Below are 11,573 nucleotides of genomic sequence, written 5' to 3'. Positions count from 1 at the left end.
ATTGCTGTGCTGTGGCCATGTACAGCCACCCTATTTTGGCCAGTGGTACACTTGTGTATCTCAAGCTTTGGGAAACATTGAGATAAGCAAATCGTAAACCCTGAACAAATGCCCATGGGCCTTGGGAGGAACATATTTTAGGCATCATTTCTCTCTCTTTTTTAAAATTTTTTTTTTTTTTTTTTGAGACAGAGTCTCATTCTGTCGCCCAGGCTGGAGTGCAGTGGTGCGATCTCGGCTCACTGCAACCTCCGCCTCCTGGGTTCACGTGATTCTCCTGCCTCAGCCTCCTGAGTAGCTGGGATTATAGGCTCCTGCCACTATGTCTGGCTAATTTTTTGTATTTGTAGTAGAGATGAGGTTTCACTATGTTGGCCAGACTGGTCTCGAACTCCTGACCTTGTGATCCACCCGCCTCAGCCTCCTAAAGAGCTGGGATTATAGGTGTGAGCCACTGCGCCCAGCCTTTGGGCATCATTTCTGATCAAAACTCTTGAAGTGCCTAACTGCAAGTTAGCAGGCCTGGAACTGAGATGGGAAAACTGTGAGAAAGTTCTCTGCTGTTTTCACTCATGTAGCAACAAAGACAAGCTGTTGGGTGATCAAGTCTTGATTAAATCATTCATTCATTCAACATTTATTGAGCGCCTACTGTGTGCTAGGCACCGTGCTAGGCGCAGAAATACAGAGATGCATAAGATACAGTCCATGCCCTTAAGGATTCACAGTCTAGAAGGGGAGACAAACATGTAAACAAGTAAAATACAGTGTGATAAGTGCCACAAGAGAAGCATTGACAAAGTGCAGAGGTAGCCTGGAGGGGAGGGGCACAGGGGTTGCCTTCCTGGAGGAGGGGGCCTTTGAGGGGATCGTGAGAGATGAATTTGCCAGGCAGACAAGGCAGGAGGAGCAGGGGAAGGCATTCCAGTCGGAAGAAACAGCATGAGCGAAGGCACAGAGGCATGAAACTGCATATCTTGCTTGGTGAGTGGGGAACTCTAACTAGTCTGGTGGTATTGCTAAAGTGTACTAGAGGCTGTGGCTGGAGAAGGTGGCAGAGGCCAGATCATGAGGGGAAACTGAGGGCAGGGGCATCTTGGAGGGTCACCAGAGGTGAGCAGAGCCCGAGGGCAGGCTTTGACACAGGAAAAGAGGGCTCCTGGCTGACTCAAGGTACACCTGCCTGAGGACCACAGGGTTCCTCGCTGTGGCTCCAAAGGGATCTCGACCCAAGAGTAGAGGAGCAGCAGAGCTGGAGGTGAAGCAGAGGGGTCGGGCCAGGTCTGGGACCCAGAGCTGCCATGCACTCCCGCGCTCTCACAGACTTCTGATTTCCAACCTGCACGTCAGAGCCCCCTCCTGCCAGCCGGGTGGGGGCCTGGATCCAGTGGGAAATCACATGGGAATATGGCTGGCAAACTGCAAAGGGCCAGATGAGTGTCAGGTTACAGAATAAATCTTTACTAACTCAAAGAAGAAAAGGGCTGCGGATAAAACAGGAAAGGTTAGATGGAGGAAGGCAGGCAGACGGGCCTAAGAACAAGGGCCAAAATGAGAATACAGCAGCAGCCAAAGAGGACCGTGGCTGTCTCTCCCCTGGCAAGGAGGGGCCCTTTTGGCCCAGGGCAGAGGCAGAGGCCAGTGGGTACAACCAGGCCAGATGTGCAAGGAGAGCGTTTGACCTGCAAGACTGTGGGGCTCCACACTCCAGACTCCAGTGTCTCCTTAGCCCAATGAGGAGGTTTCCTTGGCAATCAGGACCCTCCTTCTTCCAGGCTGTAGGGAGGCCACTGAGGCAGAGAGTGGCCAGCCAGCCTTTCAGCCCTTCAGTGTTCTTAGGAATGGCTCTGTCTGAAAAATGGCTTTGCAGGGATGGGTGAGGCAGGGAGGCTGTGGGAAGAGGGCAGAGTCTCAGGACACCAGAGTCCAGCTGCCCATCTGAGTGGTGCTTTTGTAAGGCATCACACTTGAGGCCACTGTGAGGGGCTGAGCTTCTTTCCCAACCCTGGATGGGGGAAGGGCAAGATGGACTCAACCTGATCGTGGGCCCCTCCACCCTGGGTTCCAGGGCTACAGTGAGATGACGCCTCCTGACGGAGAAGCTAACAGCAGCCCCCATGTCCTTGCTGCCGTCCAGGAGTAGGGAAGGAGGAGGGGACCCTCCCAGTTGGTAGGGTCTGGAGATGTCCCGAGACCCCTCCTTTCCTCTTGCCGTTGATGAGGCAGCCTCGCGCTGCGGGGTTCCCAGCCTCCAACAGGCCCCCTTCTTTTGGCCTCACAGTCTCATCGCCTGATCCCTCCCCTCCCCTGAGCAGTGTGGGGGATGATGCCCGCTTGGGTGCCGATGGAGGTGGTGGTGTTAGCGATGAGAAGGATGATGAGGTGTTGGTGGTGGTGGCCTCCCCATGTGGGGAGTGGGCTGGGCTGGGGGCGCTGGGGGCATCACTTGCTCTTGTGCATATCCTTCAGCCGGCGGAGCTCTTCCAGGAGCTGGGCCCGGGAGTAGTCATCATCCCCAGTGGGGCCCGGCCCCGGCCCCAGAGCCTCCTGTAGCGCCAGGCAGTGGGTTCTCAGGAACGGGTTGTAGGAGCGCTCCTCTCCCAGGGTAGATGGGCACTGTGGGTGAGAGGAACCAGGTTTGGTGGAGAGAAGCTGGGAAATGGACCCAAGACAGAGAAGCCTGACCCGACCCCTGCCCCATCCTGGAGTTCAGGAGTTCTGACTTGAGGGCCCATGGGCCAAACAGGTCAGAGCTTTGGGGAGGTGCTCGCAGGCCTGGGGTCAGCATGGATGGGTTCCCGTTGGGGCTGAGTGCCTGCCCACACAGCTCCTCCTGGACCCCGAGTCCCTCACCGTGCCCTTGCGCTCCAGCCGCTGCCGCTGCACCCACTGCATCTTCCTCTCCCGGGCCAGGTTCTCGGGCTCCACCACACCTGCAAAGCCCAGGTTCTCCTCTGCATACTCATGACCTACCGACAGCCATGAGGGTGAGACACAGAGCAGAGAGAGATTGGTGGTACAGTCAGAACAGTCTTCCCTGCCCCAGGTCCAGGCTGATGGGCACCTGACAACCAGGGATGAGGTCAGCACTTCCAGGAAAACCCCAACTGCCAGGAGCTGCTTCTCTAACTGTGGGCACAAGTCAGCCATGGGTGAAAAGGTGGCAATAGTTCCAGGGGAAAAAACCACTAGACCTGGAGCTGGCAGGCCTGCATCTAGCCCTGACTCCACCACTGCCTAGCATGTGACCTCGGTCTAGTCATGGCCCCTCTCTGAGGCACAATTTTCTCATTTGGCAAGTGGAGAGAACAATGATGCCACCAGACACAGATGTACCTGCTGTGTTCCTGGTGCCTGGAACAGCCTGGTATGTGTTAGGTGCACGTAAAGTACTTGATGAATGAATGAATGAATGAATGAATATATGTTCTGAGGATTAACAGATATCTGTGAATGTTTTTATGCACCACAAGGCAATGGTTACATGCAGAGTGGATTTACTGACTTCTCCCCAGATAAGCAAAGGCTATTTTCTGTTCTGGGCTAAGGCTATGAACAATTAGACATCTCTCTGGAATGCCCTGGGGCCTGCAGGGCTCCCATGAGGCTGAAGGCTGACTGGCAGGGGAAGGTAGTGTGAGAAGCAGAGGTGGTACGGAGCCAGCACTCCAGGAAGAAGGGAGGCCAGAACTCTGTCCCTACCCCTAGAGGTGGAGCTGTGTCGCTTCTGGGCCAGGAACTGGGCTGGCCTGCTTTCTAGGGGAGTGAGGGGGTGGGAAGGCCCTTGTCCCAGGCTGAGCGTGGGGCTGGAGGATGGGGAGTAGTAAGGGGGTGTCTCACCAGGCCACAGAAGGGTGTCATCCCCTAGCCCCAGCACAGTGTCCAGTGAGCTCAGCATGGTCTCTGCGTTGCCCTCAAAGGTCCGCCCTGGGTGGGGGTTGGAGGGTATGTCACAAGGTGCCAGGATAACACAATATGGCATAAGGCACACCCAGACAGGTGGGAACCAGCTTGTAATGCTCTGGCTGGCCATCAGCCCTGACCGTGCCCTTTCCAGACCCACCCCCAGGCATCTATTCCCTCCTCACTGGGAGCTGGGCCCAACTGGTCACCCCCTGACCAAGCCCATCTAAGGCCTCTGTTGCACACAGTAACACCTGAAGGGAGGGGCTGCGGAATCTTCAGGCTGCAGGCCCCAGGCTTGGTAGACAGAGGGCTGCTCTTTCCCACGGAACACTTCTTCGCCTAGGCTGCCCTTTGGGATTTCATGCAGCCTGGGACTTGTGATCCTCACCCACCCCCTCACCTAGCTGTTCTTAACTTTTCATAACCTAGTCCTGCCAGTCACTGTATCAGAGAACCAGGCTCTACCCAGGGGAAACTAATTCCCTGCAGGGCTTTACTCAGCTACAGACATTCTCTCATTCTGTCCTGCAGCTGGCAGAAGTCTTTTTTATTTTTGAGACAGAGTCTCATTGTTGCCCAGGCTGCAGTGCAGTGGCACAATCATAGCTCACTGCAACCTTGAATTCCTGGGCTCACCACCACACTGGCTAATTTTTGTATTTTTTGTAGAGACGGGGTTTCACCATGTTGCCCAAGCTGGTCTTGAACTCCTGGGCTCAAGCAATCCACTTGCTTTGGCCTCCCAGAGTTCTGGGATTACAGGCCTGAGTCACTGCTCCTGGCCTATATTATTTAGATTATTTAAATTTTTTTTTCTGTTTTGTGACAGAGTCTCACTCTGTCTTCCAGGTTGGAGTGCAGTGGCGCGATCTCAGCTCGCTGCAACCTCTACCTCTCGGGTTCAAGCAGTTCTCCTGCCTCAGCCTCCCTAGTAGCTGGGATTACAGGCATGCACCACAATGCCCGGCTAATTTCTGTATTTTTAGTAGAGACGGGGTTTCACCATGTTGACCAGGCTGGTCTTGAACTCCTGACCTCAGGTGATCCTCCCACCTCAGCCTCCCAAAGTGCTGGGATTACAGGCATGAGCCACCATGCCTGGCCTATTTTAAAATTTTTTTGTAGAGACAGTCTTGCTATTTTGCCCAGTCTGGTCTCCAACTCCTGGCCTCAAGTGATCCTCCTGCCTCAGCCTCCCAAGGTGCCCCAAGGGAAGTCTCAAGGATTAAAACCAATCTGAGTAACACAGATGGAAGTAACTGCCACGGCAACATCTGTGCTAAAACTAAGGCTTCAGTGCTCTCCATGGGACTGTGGCTGCCCTGGCTTCTGTCTCTCCCTCCTCTCCCAGCTCCTCTCTCTTTTGGGGAAACTCACCACAGCCAGAGAGGAAGAGCAGGTCCCCTGAGAAGAGGCAGGAGGGACCCTTGTAGGGCTCCCCATCCAGTAGGTAGACCAGATGGCCTTGTGTGTGGCCAGGTGTAGCCAGGGCCCGGATCTGAAGCCGTCCCACACTGACCACATCTTGATGACACAGGGGACTGGGGAACAAGGGAGCAGGGGAGAGAAGGTATTGGATCTGTGCCATGCTGATCCCTGCCCCCATCCCAGGCCCATGGGGCTGGGTGATTCACAAGAGAGTGGGCTTCCATACAAAAGAAGATACCCCAGTGCCTCGGGTCTCAGGTCCGAACCCTCCCCCTTTCCTCTTTTGGGGACTATGGCTGGATCAGTTGGGGGATGGGCAGTGCCAGTCTTCAGATAGGCTGGGATTGGGCCAGGAAGGGCACTGGCAAAGATCCACCTGCTGATACCCCGAAACACTTCACTGAAGGCTGGGGGTGGGGGAAAGGGCCCATGGAAGGGCCGTCCCTTGCCTAGGTCAGGGACTTACTGGGTGAGGTAGGGGATACCGTCCTGAGGGCTCCCGTACACCCGACAGTCCCGGTGCCGCCGGCTGAGGTCACGGTTCCCTCCACTGTGGTCCCTGCAGGACGGCAGAGACAGGCAGGGGGCTTCGAGGGGCAACTGTACCTAAGCCCCCTTCTTTACCACAGCATCTCCAGGCCTTTAAGTGCTGGGGCTGTGGCTTCTGGACTAAGCCAAGTTGTCCACACCTCTAGCCCTTTGTTCAAGCTGTTCCCTTGCCCAGAACATCGCCCCCAACAACTCAAGCTGGCCAATGCCAGCCGAGCTTCCTGAACCCTCAGCTCAGGTCATCATCTTTCAATTCTCCAAGTGGATCTGATCACACCGTGCCTGGGCCTCCCATCCCTGTGGCCTGTGCCAACTGTTACCTAAATATTACATACTTCTTTTTTGAAGACAAGGTCTCACTATGTTGCCCAGGTTGGGCTTGAACTCCCAACCCTCTTGCCTCCGCTGTTATATACTTTGATACAGGGCTATCTCCCCTATTGGTCTTAGAATTTCCTTGATGGAAGAGTCATAACTTTTGTCCATGCCCAGTGTGCAGTAGGTATCTAATACATGCCCATGAAATGAAAGAGAAATGACTGCCCTGCCCTCTGGGGCTTCAGAAGCTTGATCAATGGAGTGGTGGGAGACTGTCCCCTCTCCTCCCTCCCTGCTGGTGTCCAGGTGACTTCACGAGGAAGGCGGGTGCCGGCCCGTACTGACTTCTTGATCTCTGGCCCCGGCTGTCCTCAATGGGCCCAGTCCTGGCAAGCCCAGCTGGGACAAGGGTGGGCCAGGGAAGACGGGAGCCCCTTACCAGTGCTTGTGAGTACACAGAATGGCGACCAAGGTGACCCCTTCCTTTTCAATGGAAGCCTGCGAGAGAGAGGAGGTTTGGAGACTGGGGAGCAGGATGCAAGGGACACTTGAAGCAGCAAGAGCCAGGAGTGTGGGTGCTGGTGGAGAGGAGAGGAGAGCATGCAGAGATGAAGCAGAGGAAACGGATGGAGCTGGAGGGGAGAGATCCAGGAATGTGAAGCACGGGGCACATGGAGGCAGAGGGACACTTGTACATAGACAGAGGTAGACACAGAGAAATAAGGAATGGGAGGGAAAGACAGAGAGACCCAGATACTGACAGACAGAGGTGACAGAAAGAAAGGGGGTCTGAAGGGGGCCAATGGGAGTGAAAGCCAGCCTGGAAACTCACTAGACCCAGAGTCCTGGGCCAACACCCCCAGCCCTCTGGCTCTGCATCCCCGACTCCTGCTCTCCCCTTCTGCCCAGCCATGCCCTGTACCCCCCTTCCCCAGGCTATGTGTGCGCATGTGCACGTGTGAACATGGAGCATATGGGACACATCCCACGGGCAGACGGACAAGGGTCAGCCCTCTCTAGCAAGGCGAAACTGCCAGTCCCCAAGGTGACTCCAGGCACCCCCTGCTCCCTGCCCTCCCCTCACCTGCACAGCCCGAGGGTCTGAAGGGTCCACAGCCACAGCCAGCTGGGCCTGGGTGTCGATGATGAGGTAGCTGTAGTTGTCCGAGAGGACAGGGATGGGAAGCACCTTCACTCCTGGGGACAGAGATGGGCTGTGGGCAGGGTAACAGGCAGGGAGCCCAGGGGCTGGGGTATGTGAAGGGGAGCAGGCGGGGAGGGTGGGGGCACAGAATGGGGGATGCTGGCCGGGACAGTCAGAGCTCACCATTGAAGAGGCAGGGCTGGGTTTTCGAGTGGCCTTTAGGGTAGCGATTCCGAGCCCTGCGCAGCTGCTGTCGGTAGAAGAGGTACCCGAGCCAGGTGCGGGTGTACAGGCTGTACCTAGAGGGCGAGTGGGTGGCCTATGATTAGCCTTTTCTCCCTAGCTCCCCTAGACTCCTTCGTGATGCCTGCAGGCCCCACATCTCCATTCCTTTGGTCACCCTGTGAGGCAATGCAATTCCACTCTCACTTATTATGTGCCTACTGTTTGCCCTGCTTAGCACTCAGGACAAGATGGAGAATGAGACGGACACACCTAGAACTCAAAATCTATCAGGGAGACGTGAACTGAGGAACTCACAGAAGAAAATTGGAGAGGCCAGGCGCAGTGGCTCACACCTGTAATCCCAGAACTTTGGGAGGCCGAGGTGGGCGGATCACCTGAGGTCAGGAGTTCGAGACCAGCCTGACTAACATGGCGAAACCCTGTCTCTACTAAAAATACAAAACTTAGTCGGGTGTGGTGGCACACGCTTGTAGTCCCAGCTACTCAGGAGGCTGAGGCAGGAGAATTGGGCATCGCACCACTGCACTGCAGCCCAGGCCAAAGAATGAGACTCTGTCTAAAAAAAAAGAGAGACTTGGAGAGTGAGGGGTTTAATCTAGCCCAGGGTCTAGCACCTCTGATGAAGTGACATTTGCAGGGAAGAAGGAGTAGGAATTAGGAGGCTGAAATGAGGTAGAAAAAATATTTCAGAAAGAACAGTGGTGGTCAAACTTTAGCATGCATCCTGATCATCTGAAGAAGGTTGGGTACAGTGGCTCACGCCTGTAATCCCAGCACCTTGGGAGGGAAGGAGAGAGGATCACTTGAGCCCAGGAGTTCGAGACCAGCCTGGGCAACACTGTGCCCTATAGGGTCTCTACAAAAAAAAAAAAAAAAGAATAGCTGGGCGTGGTGGCACACGCCTGTGGTCCCAGCTACTCAGGTAGCTGAGGCAGGAGGATTGCTTGAGCCCGGGAGGGTGAAGCTGCAGTAAGCCATGATTGCACCACTGTACTCTAGCCTGGGTGACAAAACAAGACCCTGTCTCAAAAAAAAAAAAAAAAAAAATCATCTGAGGCTGGGTGTGGTGTCTCACGCCTGTAATCCCAGCACTTTGGGAGGCCGAGGCAGGTGGATCATCTGAGGTCAGGAGTTCGAGACCAGCCTGACTAACATGGTGAAACCCCGTCTCTACTAAAAATACAAAAATTAGCCGGGTGTGGTGGTGGGCACCTGTAATCCCAATTATCTTTTTTGTAGAGATGGGGTCTCAGTTTGTTGTCTAGGCTGGTCTCGAACTCCTGGGCTCAACAAATCCTCCTGCCTTGGCCTCCCAAAGTGTTGGGATTACAGGTGTGAGCCACCGTGTCCCACCTGAAATTCTTTTTTTTTTTTTTGAGACAGAGTCTCGCTCTGTTGCCCAGACTGGAGTGCAGTGGTGCAATCTCGGCTCACTGCAACCTCCACCTCCCAGGTTCAAGTGATTCTCCTGCCTCAGCCTCCCGAGTAGCTGGGATTACAGGCTCACACCACCATGCCCGGCAATTTTTTGTATTTTTAGTAGAGACAGAGTTTTGCCACGTTGGCCAGGCTGGTCTCAAACTCCTGACCTCAGGTGATCCACCTGCCTCGGCCTTTCAAAGTGCTGGGATTACAGGTGTGAGCCACTGTGCCTGGCCGAGCCTGAAATTCTTTTTTGTTTGTTTGTTTTTGAGAGGGAGTCTCGCTCTGTCGTCAGGCAGGGGTGCAGTGGTGCAGTGGTGCAATCTCAGCTCACTGCAACCTGTGCCTCCCAGGTTCAGGCGATTCTCCTGCCTCAGCCTCCCGAGTAGCTGGGACTAGAGGCGTGCACCACCACACCCAGCTAATTTTTGTATTTTTAATAGAGATGGGGTTTCACCATGTGGGCCAGGATGGTCTCGATCTCTTGACCTCGTGATTTGCCCACCTTGGCCTCCGAAAGTGCTGGGATTACAGGGGTGAGCCACCGTGCCCGACCCTGAAATTCTTAATGATTTTATCTTTGACCTTGTGTCTTGCAAGTGGAACCTGATAGGACAGTGGGACATGCAGGGAGCAAGAGACACACACAGTGAGTGTGCTCTGTTCCTCGCTTATCATACCTATACAGAGTCTGCAATGCCCATGAGCACACAAATCTGGGGGACACACAATGCATGGGAGTTCAACAAGACTCAAAGCAAGTACAAGGCGAGTGCACACCTATGACTGACCCAAGAGGCCAAGCTTTCAGTTCAAACTAGAACGTGCTTCAAGTGCACAAAGACAGAGGTGTTCTAAGAAACACGAGTGACCAAGGAACTCTGCTGCATCCTTTCTTGCTTTTGTGTTATCCACCTATTTATGCTGCAAATAGCGATATAGAAAGGAAAGGGAAGATAGGGTAACCAATCCATCCTTTTCCTTTCCATCCTTCCTTATTAACTAGCAAGCCAACAGTGCTGGCAGAATGTGCACGTATTAAGAATTGAAGGCCGGGCGCGGTGGCTCATGCCTGTAATCTCAGAACTTTGGGAGGCCAAGGCAGGTGGATCACATGGTCAGGAGTTCAAGACCAGCCTGGCCAAGATGGTGAAACCCCATCTCTACTAAAACTACAAAAATTAGCTGGGTGTGGTGGCAGGTGCCTGTAATTCTAGCTACTTGGGAGGCTGAGGTTGTAGTAAGCCGAGATCTCACCACTGCACTCCAGCCTGGGCGACAGAGTGAGACTCCATCTCAAAAAAAAAAAAAAAAAAAAAAGAATTGAAGGCTGGGTGCAGTGGCACACACCTGTAATCCCAGCTCTTTGGAAGGCAGAGGCTGGTAGATCACTTGAGGTCAGGAATTGGAGACGAGCCTGGCCAACATGGTGAAACCCCATCTCTGCTAAAAATACAAAAATTAACAGGGTGTGGTGGTGGGCGCCTGTAATCCCAGCTACTTGGGAGGCTGAGGCAGGAGAATCGCTTGAACCTGGGAGGCGGAGGTTGCAGTGAGCCAAGAAGATCACACCATTGTACTCCAGCCTGGGCAACAAGAGTGAAACTCTGTCTGAAAAAAAAAAAAAAAAAAAAAAGAATTGAAGGCCAGGTGTGGTGACTCACTCCTGTAATCCCAGCACTTTGGGAGGTGGTGATGGAAGAAGTGCTTGAGCCCAGGATTTTGAGACCAGACTGGGCAACATGGCGAGACCCTGTCTCTACTAAAAATGCAAAAATTAGGCAGGCATGGTGGCATGCACTTGTGGTCCCAGCTACTTGGGAGGCTGTGGTGGGAGGATCACCTGAACCCAGGAGGTCAAGGCTGCAGTGAGCCATGTTTGCACCACTGCACTCCAGTCTGAGTGACAGAGGAGACCCTGTCCTGGTAAGAACTAAATACACATCCATGTATAAGCTAAGAAATATTAATTATGTAGTTTCTGTGATTCTACAGGAGTTAAATGTTCTTATATTTGTATTTAAAACAGGCATTGCACAATATTAAGCAAATGGTAAAATTCCTGCTAATAATTTAAACGCTTCTTACTTAGAATGACATTAAATAGCAAATTAAAAACATCACAGGTCAAAATAGAGATTGTAGAAGAAAAAAAGCTTCATATTTTAGTACTTTTAATGGCTATTTTTTCCAAACTTTTTTTTTTTTTTTTTTTTTTTGAGATGGAGTCTCACTCTGTCACCATGCTGGAGTGCAGTGGCACGATCTTGGCTCACTGCAACCTCTGCCTCCCGGGTTCAAGTGATTCTCTTGCCTCAGCCTCCCGAGTAGCTGGGATTACAGGCACCCACCACCACGCCCGGCTAATTTTTGTACTTTTAGTAGAGACGGGGTTTCACCATGTTGGCCAAGATGGTCTCAATCTCTTGACCTCATGATCCACCTGCCTTGGCCTCCCAAAGTGCTGGGATTACAGACATGAGCCACCACGCCTGGCTGACCCTAAGTCTCTACAAGGATTGACTGTGTATGTGGGAGCAGGGGCAGCCGCTCTTCAGAC

At 53.4% G+C, this 11,573-nt stretch overlaps 1 protein-coding gene across 2 annotated transcripts in view; it reads right to left on the bottom strand.

Moving 5' to 3' along the window:
* Positions 1–613: 613 nt before the first annotated feature.
* Positions 614–11,573, bottom strand: part of PNKD (PNKD metallo-beta-lactamase domain containing) — a 76,367-nt gene continuing 65,407 nt past the window's right edge. For both annotated transcript variants that reach the window (XM_003818604.5, XM_003818603.5), the window contains 8 exons: positions 7,529–7,644; positions 7,286–7,398; positions 6,641–6,699; positions 5,801–5,893; positions 5,284–5,447; positions 3,841–3,927; positions 2,854–2,969; positions 614–2,616 (listed from right to left, as the gene is read on the bottom strand). In XM_003818604.5, the coding sequence (XP_003818652.2) occupies positions 2,443–2,616; positions 2,854–2,969; positions 3,841–3,927; positions 5,284–5,447; positions 5,801–5,893; positions 6,641–6,699; positions 7,286–7,398; positions 7,529–7,644 (922 nt within the window). In that variant the 3' untranslated portion in view covers positions 614–2,442. The remainder of the gene's footprint in view (positions 2,617–2,853; positions 2,970–3,840; positions 3,928–5,283; positions 5,448–5,800; positions 5,894–6,640; positions 6,700–7,285; positions 7,399–7,528; positions 7,645–11,573) is intronic.

This window comes from Pan paniscus, chromosome 13 (genome assembly GCF_029289425.2).
Source record: "Pan paniscus chromosome 13, NHGRI_mPanPan1-v2.0_pri, whole genome shotgun sequence".
Lineage (NCBI taxonomy): Eukaryota > Metazoa > Chordata > Mammalia > Primates > Hominidae > Pan > Pan paniscus.
The sequence above is the reverse complement of the archived record's forward strand: the minus strand, read 5'-3'. Positions and strand labels throughout refer to the sequence as shown.